Source organism: Elephas maximus, chromosome 2 (genome assembly GCF_024166365.1).
Source record: "Elephas maximus indicus isolate mEleMax1 chromosome 2, mEleMax1 primary haplotype, whole genome shotgun sequence".
Taxonomy (NCBI): domain Eukaryota; kingdom Metazoa; phylum Chordata; class Mammalia; order Proboscidea; family Elephantidae; genus Elephas; species Elephas maximus.
In genome coordinates this window covers 44,910,210-44,933,517 of record NC_064820.1, presented here as the reverse complement: position 1 = coordinate 44,933,517, position 23,308 = coordinate 44,910,210, and the positions used below count along the sequence as shown (strand labels likewise).

Sequence of the window (23,308 nt, the reverse complement as noted above, 5' to 3'; positions counted from 1 at the left end):
ATTAAGGATCCGTAATTATAAAGTCTGGCTTATCTAAGGATTGCAACTCCACAAAATGCATACACTCAGGAGAAAGATGAAAAAAAATGGGAGTCTTGGATGTCATATTGTCTAGATAATCTACAGATGGAGGGACTAGAGGAAATGAAAGTTATGGGCCAACAATCAGCTTTTTTTTTTTTTTTTAATCAACATGAAAACATGGTATATACTGAAAGACTTTCATACTCCTCCAATTATCAGAGAGCTCAAGTAAATTCCAAAGTGAAGAAATATGTGGGTTAGAAAATTTCCCCCAAATAGGGGAAGCTAGATAAAATGCATGGAGGAAATGAAAGCAAAATGGGTCTGTATATTCAGGCTCAAAAACCATATGTGAAAGGGAAACCTATGGGGTGGACTTTAGGTAGAATTATGAAAGACATGGGTGTTTCTTCATACCACTACCCCTCAAAACACACACAGAAATCTTCCCAGGTACCCCTTCTGTCTACCTAAAAATGTTCTTCATCTCCTCTCCAATCAAAGCCTACTCTCAGGTCAAGATCTAATAGATGTTTTTTATTTTCACATTTACTCAACAAATATCTTGAGCCTCTACTTTGTGCCAGGTATTGTCATAGGAGCTCAAAGAATATCAGTGAACAGAACAAAAATCCAAGCCTCAGAAAACAGGAGATAAGAGACAAAAACAGTAAAAAATAATAGGTAAATAAAATACTCTGTTAGGAAGTGTTAAGTTCTATGAGAGGAAATAGCATCAGGTTAGGTGGGTTCAGTGGTAGAATTCTCACCTTCCATGCAGGAGACCCCAGTTCAAGTCCCAGCCAGTGCACTGCCTGCACAGTCACCACCCATCTGTAGGAGATGCTTGTGTGTTGCTATGATGCCAAACAGGTTTCATTTGAGCTCCCAGACTAAGGTGAACTAGGAAGAAAGACCTGCAATCTACTTCCAAAAATCAGCCAATGAAAATCCTCTGGATCACAGTGATCTGATCCTCAACCAATCATGGGAATGGCACAAGACTCAGCAGCATTTCATTCCATTGTGCCTGGGGTTGCCATGAGTCAGGGGCCAACTTGAAGTCAGGTAATAACAACAACAGGTGATGGGAGTGAGAAGGCGGGGTAGGAAATAGTGTGTTGCAACTTTAAACAGAGAGGCGAGGGTAGTTTCCTTTATAGAAAGTGAAACTTGAGCAAAGACTTGAAAAAGTGAGAGAGTTGGGCATACTGGAAGAAGACTCTTACAGGTAGATAGAACAGCCTAGTATGTCCAAGGACTAGGAAGGAGTAGAATAAGCAAGGAAAGGAGTAGTAGGAGAAGAGCCAGCTCATGTAGGACCTTGTGGGCTGTGACAGAGATTGTAGCTCTTACCTTAAGTGAAATGCGAAACACTGAAGGGGTTTAAATAGAGCAGTGATATTACCTGACTTATGTGTCATAAGGATCACTTTAGCAGCTATGTTGAGTAGAGGCAATAGCTGGGCAAATGTGGAAGCAGGGAAACCGTTTAGGCAATATTGCGGAAATGCAGGCAAGGTATAAAGATGGTTTTAGCCAGGATGGTAGTAATGGAGGTGGTAAGAATATTCAGATTCTGGATGTAATTTGAAGGTAGAGAAAACAGAATTTGGATATGGGATATGAAAGAAAAAATATCAAGGATGGCTCTGAGGTTTTTGGCCTGGGACACTGTAAGGATGATATTTGCAATTTGGGAAAGTTGAAGGTGAGCAAATTTTAGGAAAAATTAGGAGATTATGGCTATATTAAGTTTTGAGGGGTTTCTTAGACAACCAAGTGGAGATGTTGAAGAGTCAGTTGGATATGAATCAAGAGTTTGAGAGAGAGTTCTGCACTAAAAATATAAACTTGAGAGTCATAGGCATATATTCCACATTTTAATCCATGAGATTGGTTGAGCTTGCCAAGAAGAGAATAATTGAGCCCTGCGACACACCAGCTCTACTAGGCCCTAGAGAAAAAGAATCAGCGAAGGAATCTAAAGGTAGGCGACCCATGAAGTGGGGGAGAACCAAAAGTGTGGGGTTCTAGAAGCCAAGTACAGAAAGGGGTAACTCCAGAGGATAAACTAGATAACTGGGACCTCCTAAAAAATTACTTATGCTCATCAAAAGATTTTTCCAAGAAAGTAAAAAGAGAACCTACAGACTGGGAAAAAATCTTTGGCAACAACACATCTGATAAAGGTTTAATCTCTAAAATATACAGAAAACTTCAATAATAAAAAGAAAAGCAACTCAATCACAATTGGGTAAAGGACATGAACAAACACTTCATCAAAGAAGATAGTCAGGTGGCCGACAACACAAAAAGATGCTTGCAATCATTAGCAGTTAGAGAGATCCAAATCAAAACCATGATGAGATACCATCTCACCCCTGTAAGAATGGTACTGATCATAAATTGAAAAAACAATAAATGTTGTGGAGAGATTGGAACTCTCAAAATGTAAAATGGCACAACCACTAGAGAAAACGATATGGTGCCTCCTTAAAAAAGCAGAAATAGAAATACCATATTGTGGTGTGATTACTTTTCTGTGTGGCTTTCTAGCCATGATCTTGTGACTTCCACCCAGGTGATAGGGTGGGCCTGTGCAAATAAGATAATTATAGCCCACTGAGGGAATTGGTCAATTTTACCTTAAAAAAAGAGCCGATACCAGAGCAGAGAAGAGAGCCTACCATCACCAAAGAAGGAGATACCCACAGGAGATGGTGTGGCGGGCTTCTCAGCCCATGGAGTGAGAAAACCGGGGGCCTTTGGGCAGAGTTATACGGTTCAGGAGTACTGTAAGACATTGCAGCAAATTAGGGAACCCAAAAACAGGAGGGAGAGTACCGAAGGGCGAGGGAGTAGTCGATGTTAGAGATGATGGAGTGGTACAGTAGCTTGAAAAAATCAGACATTTGAGACATCTTTAACCTCCGCCTCATAGGAACCAGCTTTGTGCTGATCCTTTTAAAAGAAATTATTCTTTTATGTATTTTCCAACAATCCCACTCCTAGGAATATATCCTAGAGAAATAAGAGCCATCACAGGAATAGATATATGCACACCTATGTTCATTGCAGCATTATTCACAGTAACAAAAAAGATGAAAGCAACCTAAGTGCTCATCAACAGATGAATGGATTAACAAATTATGGTGCATACACACAATGGAACACTATGCAATGGTAAAGAACAATGTTGAATCCATGAAACATCTCACAACATGGATGAACCTGGAGGGCATTATGCTGAGTCAGGTAAGTCAATCACAAAAGGACAAGTGTAGTATGAGACCATTATTATAAAAACTCAAGAAAAGGTTTCCACAGAGAAACAATCTTTGATAGTTATGAGGGAAGGAAGAGGTAGGGATGGGAAATCACTAACTAGATAGCAGACAAGTATTAACTTTGGTGAAGGGAAAGACAATACACAGTTTAGCGGAGGCCGCTACAACTACAGGAACACAAAGAAAAAAAAAAAGGAGGCAACCACAGTAAATACTAGTGCATCACATAAACCACGGCCTCCACCAGGGTGAGCCCAGAAGAACTAGATGGTGCCCGGCTACCACCACCAACTGCTCTGAATGGGATCACAATAGAGGGTCCTGGACAGAGCAGGAGAAAAATATAGATCAAAATTCAAATGCACAAAAATGACCAGACTTACTGGTCTGATAGAGACTAGAGGGACCCCTAAGACTGTGGCCCCCAGAAAACCTTCTAACTCAGAACTGTAGCCATTTCCGAAGTTCACCTTTCAGCCAAAGATTACACAGGCCTATAAAACAAATAGAGCAATCAAGCATAAAAGATCCAATGGGCAACATATGCCCAAAAGGAACAAAAAAGAAGTGGTATCAAGAAGGAGGCAATCCTCAACTGTGTCAGATGCTGCTGAAGGTCAAATAAGTGAGGACCTTGGGGGTTAGTTTGGGTGGAATTTTCATCAAGTTGTTAGGATGAAAGCCTGATTGGAACAGATTTAAAAGAAAATGGAAGGAGAAGAACTGAAGAATGAGTACAGGCAAGTCTTTGAAGGAGAAGCGAGAAGCAAAGACATGGGGCAGTTAACTGGTGGGAGAAATGGAGTCAATAGAATGTTTTTTTTTAAGATGGAAGAAATTACAGTATATTTGTATTCTGGTAGGGAAGATCCAATGAAGAGGAAAATTGATAATGGTGGAGGAGAGAAGAATTCCTAGAACCAAGCAATAGAACAACTAGGAGCTCGTATTCAGATGAGAGATTGGCTTCCCAAAGGCATATATGACCAGTTCCATAAAGTTGATTCTGACTCATGGCCCCACGTGTGTCAAAGAAGAACTGAGCTCCTTAGGGTTTTCAGTGGCTGATGCTTTGAAAGTAGGTCACCAGGGGACTTTCTTCCAAGGGGCCTTTGTGTGAACTGGAACTGCAAACCTTTCTGTCAGTAGCCAAGTGATTAGCTGTTTGTACCACTCAGGACTCCAAATGACTGGTAATGTCTACAGGTCTCCCTAGAGTACAGAGCTTCTGTATTACTCAAGGAAGGAATTTCAGGAGATTACCTACGGCCTGTTCTGCCTACTTATGAGGCTGTCCGCAGAAGGAACTTGAAATTTTATCATTCAGATCAGGAGGCCTTAAGAGTGTAAAAGACTGGAGGCAAAGGGGATGGTGAGAATCAGAAACAATAGCTGTGAAACTAAGGGGCTGAGGCCAAACTTAAGTTGCGTTTTACATTGTACTGTTTCCCCACCTAGTGGTGAGAAATCGGTTATATTTTCTGCTACGTTACTTAAACATGTGGAGAGGAACCGAAATGGGCCATGAGAGAATGTTTACCACTATTAATGTTCAAATCAACGTCTTAAGTGTAACAGATTTTTTGCTACCGTTTTTAAAAGTTATTTATAATCCCAACAGCCTGAGAAAACAGCACCAATGGTTGAGTATTTTGGTATACAAAACAAATCACATGATTAGTAATAGCAATGAGACAGGAAAAGTGAGGTAATTAGGAATAATAAATGATGGGAAGTGACTAAGGTTAGGAAAAAAAGTTCTTATTCTGAGCTCATTCATAGTTTAAGATTATTTTGGGCTGTAAAATCAGAGGAAAATAAGAATTTACCATCACAATTACCTAGAAATATCTAAAATTTTGTTCCAGGATTTGATACTTGCCATATCAGTAGTCTACAACCAGATAGTCTTACATAACTCCATTTGGAAAGCATTGGTTTATGAAAGTGGTCATTTGAAAATCCCCCACAAGTTAAATGCAGGAAGACATGTGCCAAAGAAACACCATGGGATTTCACATCCAGTTAGGAAGAGCGAGTATAAAAGTTTTATGTGTCACTTGCCTTTCCTCTTCCTTCTTCAAAACAAACAAAAAAACAGCTAAAACCATGTCTAGCCAATTAAGGTATAAAGGTCAACAGCGTTATATCTTTAAAAATCAGGAAAGACAGCTCTAATAACGTTCTAAAAACGACAGTCGTAACATTAACTTCACTTTTCTTATTTAATGCTGCATGGTATAGCAGAAAAACAGAACTGGTGAAAGGCCCCCTTGAATAGACGTATTATAACAACTGATAAGCTTCCTTCTCTTCTCCATGACCCCCTCCCTCTGCTCAGTTTTCCGTGACTTGGTTCGTGACTAGTTCCATTGTTTGTCTCTTAATCTCTCTGTGGGGTTTTTCTCAACGCCTGGAACACTTTTTTTTTTTTTTTTTTTTTTGAGCAATTGGTGACAGTTTGATCTGGGTTTATGCATCGTATTTATACCCATTTCTCCTCCTCAGGGTTTTTTATTCCCCCCCCCTTTTTATTCTTCACTATCATCCTTATTCTTATCATTATTTAATATTTATTAAATATCTTAATGCTGTACATAGAGTGCATTCAGACCTATATAAAATAACACCGACTCTTATATAATGTTGGGTCTGTAAACAAATGTGCACATGCAAGCCTTGTCTGCAAGTAATAAATGCTTTGCATAAACACGGAGATGTGCACAGGAACATGCAGGGCAGACGCCCTTCGTTTTGCAAGTATTTGTTATTCATCCAAGTGTTTCAGGAAGTAAATGGTAAGCCCAGTAGTCTTTTTGATTTCACATTCTTTTGTACAAATGTTAATGAAAAAAGTTAATTTAGCCTCTTGGTATTGCTATTATTGTTGTTAGCTATCATCATGACCCCATGCAGAACAGAATGAAATGCTACCTGGTCCTGTGCCATCCCCATGATCAGCTGTGGATTGGACCATTTTGATCCATAGGGTTTTCACTGGCTGATTTTCGGAAGTAGATCACCGGGCCTTTCTTCCTAGACTGTCTTAGCCTGGAAGTTCTGCTGAAACCTGTTCAGCAACATTGCAACACACAGCCTCCACTGACAGGTGGTGGCTGTGCATGAGAAGCATTGGCCAGGAATCAAGACCGAGTCTCCTGCATGGAAGGCAAGAATCCTACCACTGAGCCACCAATGCCCCCTGGTATTATTAGGGCATTGTTAATTTATCAAAAGAAATTGAAGGCCTACTATATGATGGAAGTTAGTCTGATAGCTTTCTAAAAATGGCAGCAATAATATTAAATTAACCAACAAAGTGACAATGGCTTTTCTCAAGGGGCTTATAGTCTGGGAGTAGGAAGAGAGACCTGCAAGCAATTACTCTATAATTATAAATTAATTCAGACTAATCACCATAATGGAGTGATGTATGATATTGCAGCCCCTGAATGGGCACAAGGAAGTCGGGGATAACTTCACTGAGAAGAGAGTGTTTCAGGAGAGGCTTGAAGAATAAGGAGGGTCACAAGCAGGGGATGACAAGGGAGGATTATTGCAGAGAAGAAAAATGGCAGGGCCTGAGCATGGAGGAATAGGAAACCAAAGGGTGTTGAGGGTGTATACAGCAGTTCAGTATTAATGTGTGAAAAGAAGATGAGGTAAGAAGAGGAACTATGAGAACTAAAGAAGAGGGCTGATTGTAAGAGCCTTATATGCCATGAATAGAGCTATAGACTTTATTCTGTAAACTGTCAGAGTTGAGTATTTTGCTATCTAAGGGAATCACCCAGAAGCAGAAATGACTATTTACATCCCGTAATTAACATTCAATACAAGAAAGTTAAAAATGCAAAAACTAACTTATTTCAGGTGCTTACATTCGGATTGTATAACTTGTTATTCTATGCATACATCCAATAATTCTATTTAAATAAGGATAATCATTTCGGGGAGACCTTTGATTAACAATTCAGAGACTCAAATTGCTCAGACTGAATGCTTCCAAATCAATACTTTTGTTTATACATTTAGTCAATCTAACTCCCTTAATTTTTTTTTAATTGCATGTATAAATTTAATATATTGAATTTTATTTTTAAGTATTGCAAATACCTGACTGGACAAATGTAATGACCCCACCAAGCAAAACTTACCCATAAACTCAAATGACTCTTATAAATCTATTAAAATAAACCACATCCTTTTCTCTTAAACATTTAAATGGTACTGAAATGGGTTTTTCTTAAAATTTTTAAAAATTATGCTTTATGAAAAATTTCAAACCTGTAAAAGGCATGGAGAATAGTATAAGAGCCACCAAGTCCTCTTCATCAGCTTCAACAATTATAAGATCATGGCTAATCCTACTTCATGTATACTTCCACCTGCTTCTCTCTTCTCATTATTTTGAAGCTAATACCAAACATCATATAATTTCATTCATAAACATTTCGATGTGTACCCTTTAGAAATAGACTCTGTGTATTAATATAAAGTACCAAGTCAGTGTTCAAATTTCTAATTGTCTCTCAAATTGTGTGTGTCTTTTTCCAAAGTCCACATTTCTTCATTGGGCTTATTGTGTAATTCTCTTTCAAGGTATAGGTTCACTCTCTACCTCTTTATTTTTTGCATTTTGTTTGTTGAAGAAATCAAGTTGTTTGTAGGCAACTGCAGTTGCCGGGAGTTGATTTTGCTGATTGCTTCCTTACAGTACAGCTAACATGTTCCTCTCTCCTCTGTATTTCCTATAAATTGGTGATTGGATGTAGAGGTGACTTGATCAAGTTTAGTTCAATTTTTTTTTTTTTTTTTAAGACTCCTTCCTAGGGGATGCTATGTCCTTTTATCAGGAGCTCATAATGTCTGATTGACTCTCCTTTTGTGATGTCAGCAGCCACTGACAACATCTAAAGTCCTTACTTTTCCATTAAAATTAAAAAGTCTAAATTTTAAGTTGATGTGACAAGTCTAATCTGAATGTTCTGTAATATAAGAAACCTCTCTAATATTATGAATACTTAAGATATAGAACATATGTATATTATCCCAATGATTTTAAAATGTATTTCTCAAATTTTTATACCTCGAGTTTTACTGATACCATCATTTCTGTATTTAAATCTGAATCTTCCAAAGACTAGAACAACCCACTTAGGGGGAACAATTTTCTTGTCATGACCAATTTAATGAGTGGATTAACAGAGCCTTCATACATGCCTAAATGTAAAACCAAAGACATGTAAGTTAAACTTTAAAAGTTTCAACAAACCTGGGGGGGTGAGGAGGGAAAGGACTCATTGCTTAGGGGACACTGAGCTTCTGTTACGGGTGATGGAAAAATTTGAAAACAAATAGTGGTGATGGATGTACAACATGATGAACATAATTAATGTCACTGAATTGTACATGTAAAAAAATGTTGAAATAGCAAATATTTTGTTACACGTATAAACTTACCACAATTTATTAAAAAAAAAATTCCATAAGAACGTGGGTTTACTAGATTAACCGCTGATTACCACATACAGTTATCATCTCAGGTGGAGACTGAGAACACGTATATCTGTGACAGTTCTTCCTGAGCCACAAGTGTACCCACTGAGCCCTTTCTATGGTCTTTGTGATAACAAGGCATTCAAGGCTTTTCAAATGGGTTCGTTTTGCAACCAGCATCTCCTGGGGTCAAGTAACATTCTTCCTAATTCTTTAAATGATTAAATGAGTGTTGAACATGAGAGTGACATAATCATTTTCGTGTTAGAAAGATCACTTTGGCAGCTTTGTGAAGAACTGTAAGGATGGGGAAAATGGAGGGTATTTCTGATCACCAGAAGACTAGCAAAATGGCTGTCACAAGTTCACACTAGGAGAGATGATGTGATCCTGTTCTCATGTCTGGGAGGAAAGAGGGAAGAGCTGGAAGGGGAAAGTGGATTATAAGGAGATATTAAATATGGGGAACTGATAAAACTTGGTGACTGATATGAGACTGAAAGAGAGTAAGCATTAAAGGATGACTTGAGGCAGATATGTGAATATCTTACCATTCACCAAGGTAAGAAGCCTTGTAGGGAGAATAGGTTTAGGCTGGAATATAAGAAGGCAACCTCAGCTTATGAGAGGTTGATATGGAACTGGCTGGGGGACAACCAAGTGAAAATATACGAGTCTGAAACCCAGAAGAAAGGACTGGGTTAGAGATTTCAAAATGAAAGTCACTGGCATTAAGATAATAAGTGAACTCAGGGAACACCTGCATCAATTGGCACAACATAGTACATAAAGACAAAGTTCTGCATCCTACTTTGGAGAGTAGTGTTTGGGGTCTTAAAAGCTTGTGAGCAGCCGTCTAAAATACAACTGTCGATCTCACCACCTGGAACAAAATAGAATTAAGAAAACCAAAGACTCAAGGAAGTAATTAGTGCAAAGGACTGCTGGACAACATGAAGCACAGCCTATATGACCCCAAGACCAGAAGAAGTAGATGGTGCCAGGCTACTGCTAGTGACCTGTCTGATTGGGATCATAGCGAGAAGGTCCTGGACAAATAATTGGGAGAAAAGTTGCAGAACAAAAAATCGAATTCACAAGAAGGACCAAAACATACTGGTCTGATACAGACTAGAAGAAGCCCCAACACTATGCCCCTAAGACACACCTCTGAACTGGAACTGAAGCCATTATCAGAGACCACCTTTCAGCCAAACTATAGGCAGGTCCATAAAATAAACACCACCACCCGAGAGGAACATGCTCCTTAGAACAATCTACTGTACGAGATCAAAAGGGCAATATTTGCCCAAAAGCAAAGATAACAAGGCAGGAGGAGGTAGCAATTCAGGCCAAAAGGAAATAAGGAATCTAGGACAGAAATGGCGGGAAGGCAGGCACACTGTGGGGAATGAAACCAATGTCATGGCACACTTTGTATACTATCGAATAGAAAACTAATTTGTTCTGTAAACTTTCTCCTAATGCACAATGAAAAATTTACCCAAAAATAATAATAAAATAAATGTTTTATTGAACTGAATATATACAAAATAATATCATTTCAACAGGTAATCAACATAGAACATTGCTAATGAGATTAAAAAAATAATAAGTGAAGTCGTAGGGGTATATGAGACCACTAAAGGACAGATGTAGAGTAAAAAAAAAAAAGAAGAAGAAGAAAGCCAAGATCAGAACACAAAGGAGCACCATCACTTAAAGGATCAGGCAAATGAAAATACATCCACAGAGGAAATTATGAGATAGTGGCCAGAGAGACCGGAAGTGAACCAGAGGAGAGCTCTCAAGGAAACAAAGGAGACTCAAGAAGGGCAAAATGGTCAATACTCTCAAGGGTTACCGAGCAGGCAAGTAAGTTGAAGACTGAGAGGTGTCCAGTGGATTTAGTGATGTGATTAAGAGTTCTTGGAATACCTTCAGAGCACAGGTGGAGAGATGCACTTTGGTGGGGAGAAGGTATGAATGTGTAAAACTGCAGATAAGTTTGTGAGTTAAGGAAATATATTTTCTTAAGAGAGTTAAACCTAGTAATCGCAATTTTATCAGAAAAATAAGAAAAAAGTCATCTGCTGAAAGGGGAGAGGAGAGCGATAGCGGTTTTGAATAGCCACTGAGAAGGTAAACATTTTGAATGATGCCGGAGAGAGCTGACTACAAAAAAAATAATATAATGAGATTATAGAATATTATTGAGGGTATGGTTGAGATTGGATACCAAATATTTGTAATGGCCAGAGTCAGAGAAGTTGGCAATTTTCTCCAGCTATGAGAACCTAAGAAAAGGAATAGAAGATATAATTATTGCATAAATCATTAGGGATTTGGGAGACCAGATATTAATAATGCCATTAAGAGCCATAGAGCAAGTGATGGGAATGAAGCACCATGGATTCCAAGCCACAGAGTGATGGAGGTGAAGCCAGGTGGACAACATCTGGAGAAGAGAAAGGAGAAGAGGGATAGAGCCAATTCTCTTTGGTGTGTATACTGCAGAACCAATCAAATGCCTTCAGAATCCCAGAATTGAATTATTGACTTACTGCAGCTTTAACAGAAAGCATAAAACATAATAGATTAATTGTATGAGTGAGCAGTGCTTTACTCAAGCTCCCTGATTCAACGACTGCTGGGAGCCAGGCTGCAAGGGCGGCCCCTCTGCACCCACTGCCCCCAACATAAACATCAAAGAATTCCTGAAAAGTCAGGAGGAGCCAGGCTGCAAGGGCGGCCCCTCTGCACCCACTGCCCCCAGCATAAACATCGAAGAATTCCTGAAAAGTCAGGAATATCTCTGTCATCTGTGTTATGTTTCTGTTTCATTTTCAGCCTGTGTATAGCAGAATGTATAATCATAAAATTCCATTATAAATTTAGGGACCTTTGGAGGGGGGCGTCCTACTCATAATCCCCTGGTAAAATCCCGGGTAGGGACAGCCCGTGTATTACCTGAGGATCAACATGAAGTTGTCTTAGGGGGAGAACAAATAGCTCAACTATGGAAAACAAAAACAGGATGGTGGAATCCTGGTATTTACCGAGGCCCTTTTGTGATTAAACCACCACCCACACATGATCCCATAAAAGTGGAAAAACAAAAGGCAGTGAGTTCTCTCAGCCAATTTCTCAGCCAATTACAGGTCAACCTTCTCGTCTACCCCGCTCACTGCTGCGCTTGACTGGTCTTTGGGTATAGAGATTGGGCTAATTGTCCTTGGCATAATCGTGGACAATATGACGTAACCCAAAGTGGCTGGACTTCAAGAACTTGGCCACCCTGGACAAGATGGACAAAGCCTATGTGGCAATGGTTTTGCAAAAAGATTAATTGTTATAAAAACTGTGGAAGGTATTGCAAGATTAAGCATGTGTAAAGCAGTATGAAGTCAATTGTTACTTTAAATCAACTAAACAAAAACTCATTGTATTTGTGTGCGCATGCAGAACTGTACTATGTGTCACTTGGAAAATTATGTCTCTGGGAAATGATGTTATACTGCCCCTTTGTTGATCATGCGATGTTATGCTTTTGTAAGCTTATGATATAAAAGACCATGTAAAAAATAAAGAGCAGGCTTTCTTTTTCTGCAAAATGAAAATATAAGACACTCTACCTCCCATTCTTTATCGCCGAACTCTACCCCTCCTCTGGTAACCCTGTTCATTGCTGAGGCTGGCCCCCGGCAAACGACTGAGAAATTTTAAATAAGAACAAATATTAAAGAGAAAAAAATAAGTTTAAAAATGATTCTTTATTCCTTTTCATTGTGAGGTGAGCAACTACTTCTTGCATTTTTACTTTTTCTTCTTACTTTCAGAAGCCCCGCAAGTGAAGAAAATCAAGATGGTGGCATGCACTCTGATGGTAAGGGGGGAAAGATGTTTTAGGTATTTATTTATTTATTACCTCTGGTAAAGAAAGTTAAATTGATCATTCTATTAGATCCATGGACCGATAATGATAATGGGTCATTATCATCACTGGTCCATGCAAGACCCACCTCTTGTTTCATTTTATTGACCTTCTTTTATTCTCATGACCCACTCATTCCCCTTCCTCTCCTATCCTACCATAGACAAACATTCTAGTGTACATAATGTTTACTTGTTTTTGCAGATTCTTTGCCTAACGTTATTTGTATGTACATATTTTAACTTACACAGTGTTATGACTCACTCTGTTTTCTTTACACTCAGCATAATGTGTTCATTCATGTTGTTCTGTGTATGTTTAATCTGTTGCATTTAGTTGCTGCACAGGACTCCATGGTGTGTATCCACATATTCCTAGCCTACAATTCACTACTACCACATATAGCCCTGCAATGTTACCTTCCTGTACATATCCCCATGTGGACCTTTTAGAGACATTCTTTAACGTACACATCCAGCAGTGGAATGGCAGGTAATAGGACTAGAGTGCTTTCTAGAATAGCTCCATCTGTCTACACTCCATGAACAACACATGAAGGTTCCAAGATGCCTAGCTTTCACCAGCACACAGCATTATTCAGCTTTCCAATTTTTTTCAGTCTAATAAGTATAAAATGATACCTCATTTTAATTTTCATATCTCTACTTATTACTGAGTTTGAGCCCCTTTTCATTTCCTTATTAGCCTTTGGTGTTTCCTCTTCTGTAAATTGCTGGTTCATATTCATTAACCATTTTTGTCTTGGATTTGGTGTTTTATCTGGTCGACCTCCAGGAGTTTCTTTGATATTTTAGATATTAATCCCTTGTCAATTTCAGACATTGCAAATATCTTCTCCTTGATCTGTTAACTTAACCCATGCTGTCCTTCATTGAACAGAAATACATTTTATATAACTAATTTTTGCCTTGTAATTTACGCTTTTTAAGTTTTAAGAGGTTTTTCCCTGTCTCTAGAAAATAAAAGTGATCTTTTATATTTTTTGTATACAAACTTTAAACCCAAACCAAACCAAACCAAACCCGCTGCCATCTATAGGAGGACAGAGTAGAGCTGCCCCATAGGGTTTCCAAGTAGCACGTGGTGGATTTGAACTGCTGACCTTTTGCTTTGCAACTGTAGCTTTTAACCACTATGCCACTAGAGTTTCCATACAAACTTTACTATTTGAATTTAGATCTTTGATTCTTTTGCAAACAACATTTGAGGAATTAGTAGGGATCCAGATTTTTTTTTTCACAGATAAAGCCAGTTTTCCCATTACCATACTCTGAACAGTCTATTTTTTTCTCATTCATTTATAGTGCCACTTTTATACTGTATTACCTTTGTATGTATATTGTGTGTATATGCATATATGGTTATATATTATATGTGTGTATACATATATGTATGCATATTTGTGTCTGTATCTGTCTCTGAGCTCTCTGTTCTGTTCCATTGGCTCATTTGTTTGTTCTTGTACCAAACCTCATTGTTTTTAGTATTATTTCTCTAGATTATTTCTTACTAGCTGATAATTAATTGAAATTAGTTGATGTTACATTAAACTCATCAACAGTCAAATATTCCTTTAAAAAAATTATCAACCTGAACTGCTGCGTAAATCTTCACCAAAAAAATATATATATTATTAATATTTTTTTTAAATCATCAACTCGATCTATTTAATACATGAAGCAAATCTCTGGGACCAAATAGGTCAAAAAGTATGAACTAGTAGGGCAAAAAATATGAGCCAGTAGTTGTGGTTTGCTGATAATGTCTGTGTTCCACACAAGCCCAGGGAACGAAACGTATATGTCCTTCAAAATGAGGAGAAAGGGGGTCTTAAGTATTTGTTGGTTTTTCATTATTTTCTGAAATCTAATCAACTTTTTATTGAGTTATAATTATCAAGGAAAGTCGCAGTAAGCATCTGAAGCACATGTTCTATTGTGTATTTCTTTTTCTTTGATAAAATATGTGTGTAGATATGAACTGTTTTTGAATAATGCCACATTACTTCTAATAACCCTTAAAAGTACTTCGTAACTCCAATCTATCAAAATCTTATTCTCTTTTTCTTTTTTTAATCCTTTAGGTACTGGAAATCTAGATGAGGTAAGCTTTTCTTTTCCTTTTTTTCCTTTCATTTTCCTCTTATATTACAGTGCTGTAACTAAAATATTTAACAATTACTGTGATTCACTTCCTATTGGTATAAAAAAACAAATGAAAATTCTTATGAGTAGCGATGATATTTTTCAATTTGTAATAAGATTATTTCATTTAAAATGCTTGAGATACTGCACACCGATCATTCCATTAACTCATAGTAATGGCGTAGTGCTGAACATAAACTAAAGTCTGGCTGCACATCTGGACTGTATAAAAAAAAATATTGACTGTATAGCAGGATAGAAAATGAAATCTTTGTGTGCTCACTTTCCCAGTCTATTTCTGAAGAGAAATTATAAATATATATATATTTTTTAAACAAGCCAGACTCACAAACACTTACATTTATACTTTTTTGCTATTTAATCAATGTAATGTGTGTGTCTTACCTCCTTAAACCATTGAAATTAATCATCATCGATGTTTTTGTTGTTTTTTTTTTTTGACAGGAACAAGAGAGTGAAGGAGAAACATATGAAGACATGTATGAGTTACATTTTTTGCCTTGATATGTTCCTTCTAAGATAAATATATTTTATGTGAGGGGTAGTGGACAAAGAATACTAGAGGGAAAAAAAATTTGATTTGTTCAAATAACTGGCATATAATGATAACCATTATTTCAATACAAAGGACTAAAGATTCTTTACTTCTCTAAGAGGTCCACTAAGGAATCTGTTCTGTCAGCTGCAGGTCTGTAGCTTACAAGATAAACAGAGCCCGAAATCTGTATTTTCTGCTGTCACTGTGTCCTTGGGCAAATGAATTAATTTATCTGTATTACACCTACTTTGCCTGGGCAGTGCTTCACCTCACAAGGGTGCTACGAGAAATAATTTAACAAGGCACCCAGATGACAAAGCTTTGGCCTGCAAAAGCACGAAAATGTTAACAATAGCTCCAAAATGGGTTTCTAGGTAGCCCAGGACCAATAAATTTCCTGGAATTTGAAAAATTCTATACTTTTCTTAGAAAACAATAGAACGGATATGCCCTTACCCATATTTTATGTTCATCTTGGATGTCTTAATTTCTCTACTCAGTTCTTGTCCAGCCAGTTCTGATCAAAAGTTTCTGAACCAAAGGTTGCGTGTGTACACATATGTGCGTGCATGTGTAAATGAGAGAGATTACTTCTGCAGCAAGAACAAGGCATTTATAAACAATGCCTTCCCTTTGCTGGCACAATTTGTAAGGGGAAGGGCAGCCATTTGAAGGTAACCTCAGCTGTGCACATCCCACTGGTTTTATGAACAATCTCTTATACCTAGTAATTTTGGCAAATGATCTCTGTCACTCCTGGCATTTTACCTTCGTATGTATTTCAGAGGAGCCCTGGTGGCACAGTAGTTAAGAGCGATGGCAGCTAACCAAAAGGTCAGAATTCAAATCCACCAACTGCTCCTTGGGAACCCTATGGGGTAGTTCTACCCTGTCCTATAGGGTCACTATGAGTCAGAATCAGCTCTACAGCGACAGGTCTGGGTTTTTTGTTTTTGTTTTTGTTTTGTTTTGTACTTCAGATACCATCTTCTCTTGTGGGTAGAAACCTCCGGATAGTTAGCCCTAATGCACCAGCGCCTGCAGACACTGAAACCATATAAAAATTCTTATTGACAGAGAAACATCCAAGGAACGAGAGAAGAAAAGAGAAAAGGAGGAGAAGAAGCGATTAGAGTTAGAGAAAAAGGAACAGAAGGAGAAAGAAAAGAAAGAACAAGAAATAAGGAAGAAATTTAAAGTAAGAGCTTGCTTGCTGATGGGGGAAAGAGTAGCATCTTTTCATAACTTTCACTCAAAAGAAGGGGCGCCATTCTTGAAACCTTACATGGATGTAAAATCCTTTATTCATTGTTTTCTAGGGAGCAACTACCTCCATAACAGTAATTTTTTTGTCCAATACGCTCCCTTAGCCCGTCACTAAAAAATGTAATACAATAAAATCCAAATAAAATATGGTGGCTTATAATTAGTGGGCACCCAGGAAATTGTATGTTGACTGAGTGAATAAACACTTGATTACTCAAATTCATCTTGGCTTTCACTGTTGTGCATTTCGTATTAGCCTACTTGTTATTCTCTCCGCTGAGGACCACACACATAGCTATCCCCATGGCATGCGTCACAGTGGTGAAAGGGACAGTGTCTCCTGGATAAACCAGCCCTGTCTCAGAATAAGATTTATACGAGCTGCTCTGATTCCTGATATCTAGACCTTAGTTACATTTTTGCTTTTTTAAGACAGGTACATGCTGACTTCTGATACCAGCTGTTTCTTATCTCTCTTCTTCCGCCTGGATTTTTGGCTTCTATCTTTTGTCTTTTGTAGTTTCTGATAATTGTGTGGCCTCTCTTACTATTGCCACTAACACTGCACTTTCATGTCTTAGTCTCTCCTGACTACACTATCTTTGATGACACCACACATCTGGTATGGCTCTGGCATGTCAGATATATTTATGGTGATTCTCTGAATTATAAAACTATTCTTCACTGTAGAAAGGGTTCACATCAGGGTTCCTTTTAAATCTTTCATTTCCCTGGAGCATTTAATATATGGTTTACTTTTTTTTTTTTTTTTTTACTTTATAAAATTTTGATTTATATATAACTTCCCGGTACATTTATTGTATTAAAACAAAAGTTCAACAGCATGGTACAAGGAAAACCATAAAACCAAGAAGAACAAAGCTTAGAGTGAATTGAACAGACCTGAATTCAAATTTCAGCTGCATATCCAAGCTATGTGACCTTGGGCATATTACTTAACTTCTCTAAGTTTCAGTTTCTTATTTTGTAAGGTCAGAATAAATAATACCTCTCCTGAGAAGTTGTTGTGGAATTAAATAAAGTAATACACCTAAGCCACTGTATCTATTATAGGTTCTTATTAAATTTTGAAAAAGTTTACTATCTATAGGTAAAATTATAATTACAGTATTAATATTAAAACATGTTTTATTTGTATAAAATGCATGGATACCTCATTTATGTTTTTCAAGTGGAAAATATGAAAAATTAATTTCTTAAATGAAAATATTTATAACCCACTTTTCATGAAGAGATTGCTTATACTTTTGAAGGAATTATGTGAGGTTTTTCCTTTTGTTTCTTTTGCATTATTTTACTCATTCAGTATTAGTATTATTATTTTTTTTTAGTATAAGAGAAACAGTATGGAAATCATGCCACTATGAACTCCAAAGTCTGTCAAGACTAGTACTTCCCAACCTGTATTCTTTCCACAAGGTGTTAATAGATTTCAGCAGAAAAGGTTACATAAACGTCAGAATGGTTTCCAATTAATAATTATAAGAAAAAGATTATTTCACATTTTAACAGTTCTGGTATTAGGATACATTTTAACATCAATGGCATATCATAATTTAATTCACAGTGTTTTTTTCTTTCTTATACATGATTAGTGGTCTGTCTTAAAATTCATGCATCATAAATTCAATAAAATAAGGCAGAACTTCAGAAGTCACAATGCATATTTACATATCGAAAGACCCAAGAAATTCTATTGAAAAGACACCAATTTTACTTTGTTTAACCCAGCATATCGCATGGAATACTATTTGCTTAGACTACCTATTAATTTTATAGAATTTAGAATTAGGAATTTTGAAATCATGATCTAAACTATATTATTTCTCTGCTATCAAGAAACCACTATATTATTCAGGATATTAATTTTAAAAGCCTCATACATACACTGCTGCTTTGATTTATAGAACTATCTCACAAAGTGCTGTCCTTTTTATAGCAAAGAGTGTCTACTCCCAGTTTATAGATACACAGGAACCACAAGGTTAAAAACAAAGAAAATTATTTTCCCCCAAGTACAACCTGCTATCATCACTTACCCTTCCCTTTGCTGTTTTACACCTGCAGAGAACCATCAGAATTACTACATAGTGCCAAGGAAAAAATAAAACAGCATCATCTACCAAACCAATCAGCATGTCCCATAAAAACACACTGCACCCAGCATGGATTGTCACTGTTGTTGTTACGTGCTGTTGACTCAATTTTTGACTCATGGTGACCTCATATGTTATAGAGTAGAATTGCCCCATTGGGTTTTCTAGCTGTAATCATTACGAGAGCAGATCGCCAGGTCCTTCTCCCAAGTAGTGGCTGCTGGATTCGAACCACCAGTCTTTCAGTTAGCAGCCATACACTTAACCATTGTACCACCAGAGCTCCTTATGGATTGTTGTACACAAGTGGTATTCAGTTATTAGTGGCTGCCTTTGCGGGCCTCTCATGTAGTTCTTAAGGTCAACAGATCAGTGCTGTGCTCCCCCAGACCCCAAGCATATTCTTTAGGATCTTTGCTGGTCCTGCTTGGCCTCTGTGACTTTTTTTCCCCCTCCTACAACCAGAACTGCCAGCAGATACTATTCACCCTCAGTTTCTAGATCAAACCTGAAAGTGTTGCAAACATGCAGGCTTGCAAGTTGTGGACATATCATTTTTCGAAATTGCATTCCTTAAAGATTTTCTGAATAGCCAGGGGGCCTGTTGTGATTATTTTCTTACTCTGCAGCTAACAGGTCCGATTCAAGTCATCCATCATGCAAAGGCTTGCTGTGATGTCAAAGGAGGAAAGAATGAACTGAGCTTCAAGCAAGGAGAACAAATTGAAATAATCCGTATCACAGACAATCCTGAAGGAAAGTGGTTGGGCAGAACAGCAAGAGGATCATGTGAGTACAAATCTCCCTGTGACTTCAAACTGTTTGCTTTTGGAGCCAATGCGCAAATTCTTCCCGAACTCTTCATAGTTGTCAGGTTACGGTTGGACAAAGACAGGAAGTTTTAATATGACAAATATAGTTCCATCTTCGCCTCATCTGTGTTATCTTTTTAGAGGGAACAGTGCAAATTTTTACATTATTCCAAGAAAGAACAAAAAGCATTAGGCTCTTTCATTGATGTTACAAGGGAAAAAATGGCTCGTGGGAATCCTGTACAGTGTTTGCAATAAAGGCTCTAGGCTTAGACTGAACCACAGCAAGACAGAATTTTGCTGTAGTACAGCACAACAACGTGTCTTCATGGGAGGTCTGTGAGTCAGACTTGCAAGCAAATGAATAAAGGGAAATTTTAAAGAGCAAATATGCAAATGATATCTTATCCACAACTTTACAAGATCTAAACTACACTTAAAGCCAGTAGCCATCGAGTGACTTCCGACTCATGCCTGAACATAAACGGTTCCTCTTTTGGCAGATGGCTATATTAAAACAACTGCTGTGGAAATTGACTACGATTCCTTGAAACGGAAAAAAACCTCCCTCGGTGCTATCTCATCGAGGCCTGTTGACCGTGACCAAGAAGTGTATGATGATGTTGCAGACCAGGATAATGTTAGCAGGTATGTGCAAATACGGATCGTAAGACCGATCCAACTGCCAAGGATCATGTATCTTAAGGTTCTAGAATCTAACTTTCCCTATTTTCTATTCTTTATCATGAGACTGTATTACCATGTACAATAACCCCAATGTGGCCGAAAGGTCACTTGAAACTCTGTGGTCTTTTATTTTACTCTTTGATTATATGTATCAACTGCGACTTCAAATATAATGGGTCATTTGTCAGAGCTCATCAAACGTGTCATCATCCCAAATCACCGTTTTATAATATTCATTATAGTATGATTCGATCTTAGGGCTATGCCTAAAGTAAATATCGTGTGGTAAAATATGAAGCCTGAAGTTTCATAAACTTTTTTGCTCTGAAATCTATGAGTCTAAAAGTATTTGTTGTTCTTATTTGAAAAAAAAAAAAACAGAAAAAGAATGATTTGTACTGTAATTCCACTTCATACTTCAAAAGTGAAAACTCAGTTCCCTATGTTGAAATTAAAAAAAAAAAATGATGATCACTGACATCAGATATCTAGAATTTAAACAACTAGCCTAAAAACTTTTCTTTACAAAGAATTTTTGTTTTTCTCCCTACTCCCCCAAAAGATATAGCTCCTTCAATAATTCTTATCTCAGAGCTCCAGGTCACTCTTCACACCTCTTTCTCCCTCCCAGCACACACTAACCCCCCCCCCAAAAAATTCATAACTCAATCTATAGATTCTGCCTTAAATCTACCCACATTTCTTCGTCTCTACTGCCACCCTCTGGAAAAAAAAATTGGAGAAGTCTCCATTCCCCCAGTCTAACCTCTACCTGGCAGGCACCATCGTCATCTAATTGAGTGCTTCTCATATACTCAGTGTGTCCCATGTGTGGCTCTACACATCAGTTTGACAACACCCAAACTGCACTATACTCTGTTCAGTGATACAGGTTCACTGACAGCATGGCTCAGATATTGCAACAATGTCAGTTTGGTATAAAGTTTCCAAACATTTGCTTTCAATTTCCATTCTTATCTTGTGGCAGGTCAGTAGAAAATAGTTTATTGACCAACACTGGTCCTCGGACGTGCTTTGAGAAACATTGACCTAAACTGAGCGTATCACTCTCCTGCTTTCTTTGGCTTGCCATTGCAATGAGAATCAACACCAAACTCTTTATCATGACTCATCAGGCTCTGCGTGATAGCTCCTAGCTATTTCTCTAGCTTCAACTCCCACTTCTCCCCCTCCTTGGCAATGCTCCTGTCACACCAATGTGTGTCTTTGCTGTTCCCTCTGCCTGAAATGCTCTTCCTACCACTCTCCATCCAGCTGATTAATCCTTCAGGTCTTCCATTGAGAAATGATCGATTTCCAATCTCAAACTGGCCCTCCTATAATAAACTTTCATAGTGCTCTATGAAAGTTCGACATATGATCACAACTTATTTTTGTATATGTACCTGTAGGATTTTTTTGTGTGTTTGTTTTTAGTTTTTGTTTTAATTTGGGGTTTTTTGTTTTTGTTTTATTTTGTTTGTTTTTTTACATTTTTTATTGTGGTAAATATATATGTAATAAATCATTTGCCATTTCAGCATTCTTCATGTGTACAATTCGTTGATTCACTGTGATAAGGAACATAGTTTCTTCTTCAGCATATAACATTCTGATAGCTTCTAACTACAATGTTACCACTCTTTTTTTTTTTTAAATGATGAATAAAAGATATATTTCAGCAAGAATACACATAGTCATCATTGCCAGACTTAATATGAGATGTTAAATACTCAATTTTCCTTCCTGGATAAATTTTTCTTTCTTATCCCTGTCAGTTTTGAAGACGTAAATACCAGAAGCACAGGGACCCAATCCCAAACACAGCTCCTGAGAGTGAGATCTTAGGAGCAGGCTTGAAATCTCTTTTTATAACTACTCAATTCGTACTTCTTTTCCCCGTAGCTAAATAATTCCTATGTTAATTTATCTGTACTTTTTTTTTTTTTCCTAGCCATAGTCAGAGTGGAAGTGGAGGTAAGTCACACACTTTTATCAGTAATTTCTCCACAAATTCTTTCTTTTTTTTTTAATGACAGATCGAAGTAGTTTACAAATAATGACTTTCTTTCAAAGTCAGTCAAAGTCACTTCTTTCTTCTGAAGTTCCTTCTGAGTCACAGGGTAGCCCCACTTCCATGTGCCCCAGACAGTCTTGGTGTATGCCAATTTTCTGAGCACAATTATTAGTGGTAGCCCCCTTTACTTTGAAAACTATTCCTGTTTGGGTGATCACTTAAACAGTCGCCTTGGCTGTGGCTCCAAAAGGGAGCCTAGTTTTCTTGTCAACAGAGTGAGGGAATTGAAATGGTATCTTGCAGTGCTAAAATTCTCATGCTGAGAGTCAAATTCAAGTTTATTGTACATATTCTTACACATAGAAGGTACTCATTAAACATTTGTTAAATACATGTTTGTTAAATGCATAGATGCCAAAACAGCAAGGGACCTCAGGAGGGTAAGAGACAAATCAAACCAAAAAAAAGGGTTTAACTTTAAGAATGTGTATTAAAAAGTCCCCTTTCATTTTTCTCTTTGTTTAGTCTTCAAGCTTACGTTTCCTTCCATTTGCTTTCCTTCACATGTATCTTGATCAGTGTCTTTTTCTGAATGTCTCCTCACATTTAACTGAATTTTCTCTTTTTTCACAATAAGTACTTAACCCTATCTCCTATTCAATTGTACTTTTTTACACACTTATTCCCCCTTTCCTTTCTTCTCAAGTTCACAGTCCCTCTTATCATCCCTTATTCCTTTATTATAATTTCAGCTCAGAGAGTTCTCTATAAAACAATCAGCAGAACAGTTGATTATTTACTCTGTATGTGAGAGTGAGAAAATAAAATGATTTAATTTTTTAATATAAGAGAGATACTTTCTATGGTTCAAGAAGGCACATTTATTATCAAAATTTGGGTGACCACTGTGTGACTGAATTATAAAATTAACAAAAGTT

At 37.4% G+C, this 23,308-nt stretch overlaps 1 protein-coding gene across 5 annotated transcripts in view; it reads left to right on the top strand.

Annotated features, from left to right (window-relative positions):
* FYB1 (FYN binding protein 1) overlaps positions 1-23,308 on the top strand; it is a 185,662-nt gene that overhangs the window by 128,615 nt on the left and 33,739 nt on the right. For all 5 annotated transcript variants that reach the window (XM_049862759.1, XM_049862737.1, XM_049862752.1 and 2 more), the window contains 7 exons: positions 12,653-12,699; positions 14,852-14,871; positions 15,378-15,412; positions 16,549-16,669; positions 19,484-19,643; positions 20,170-20,314; positions 22,308-22,330. In XM_049862759.1, the coding sequence (XP_049718716.1) occupies positions 12,653-12,699; positions 14,852-14,871; positions 15,378-15,412; positions 16,549-16,669; positions 19,484-19,643; positions 20,170-20,314; positions 22,308-22,330 (551 nt within the window). The remainder of the gene's footprint in view (positions 1-12,652; positions 12,700-14,851; positions 14,872-15,377; positions 15,413-16,548; positions 16,670-19,483; positions 19,644-20,169; positions 20,315-22,307; positions 22,331-23,308) is intronic.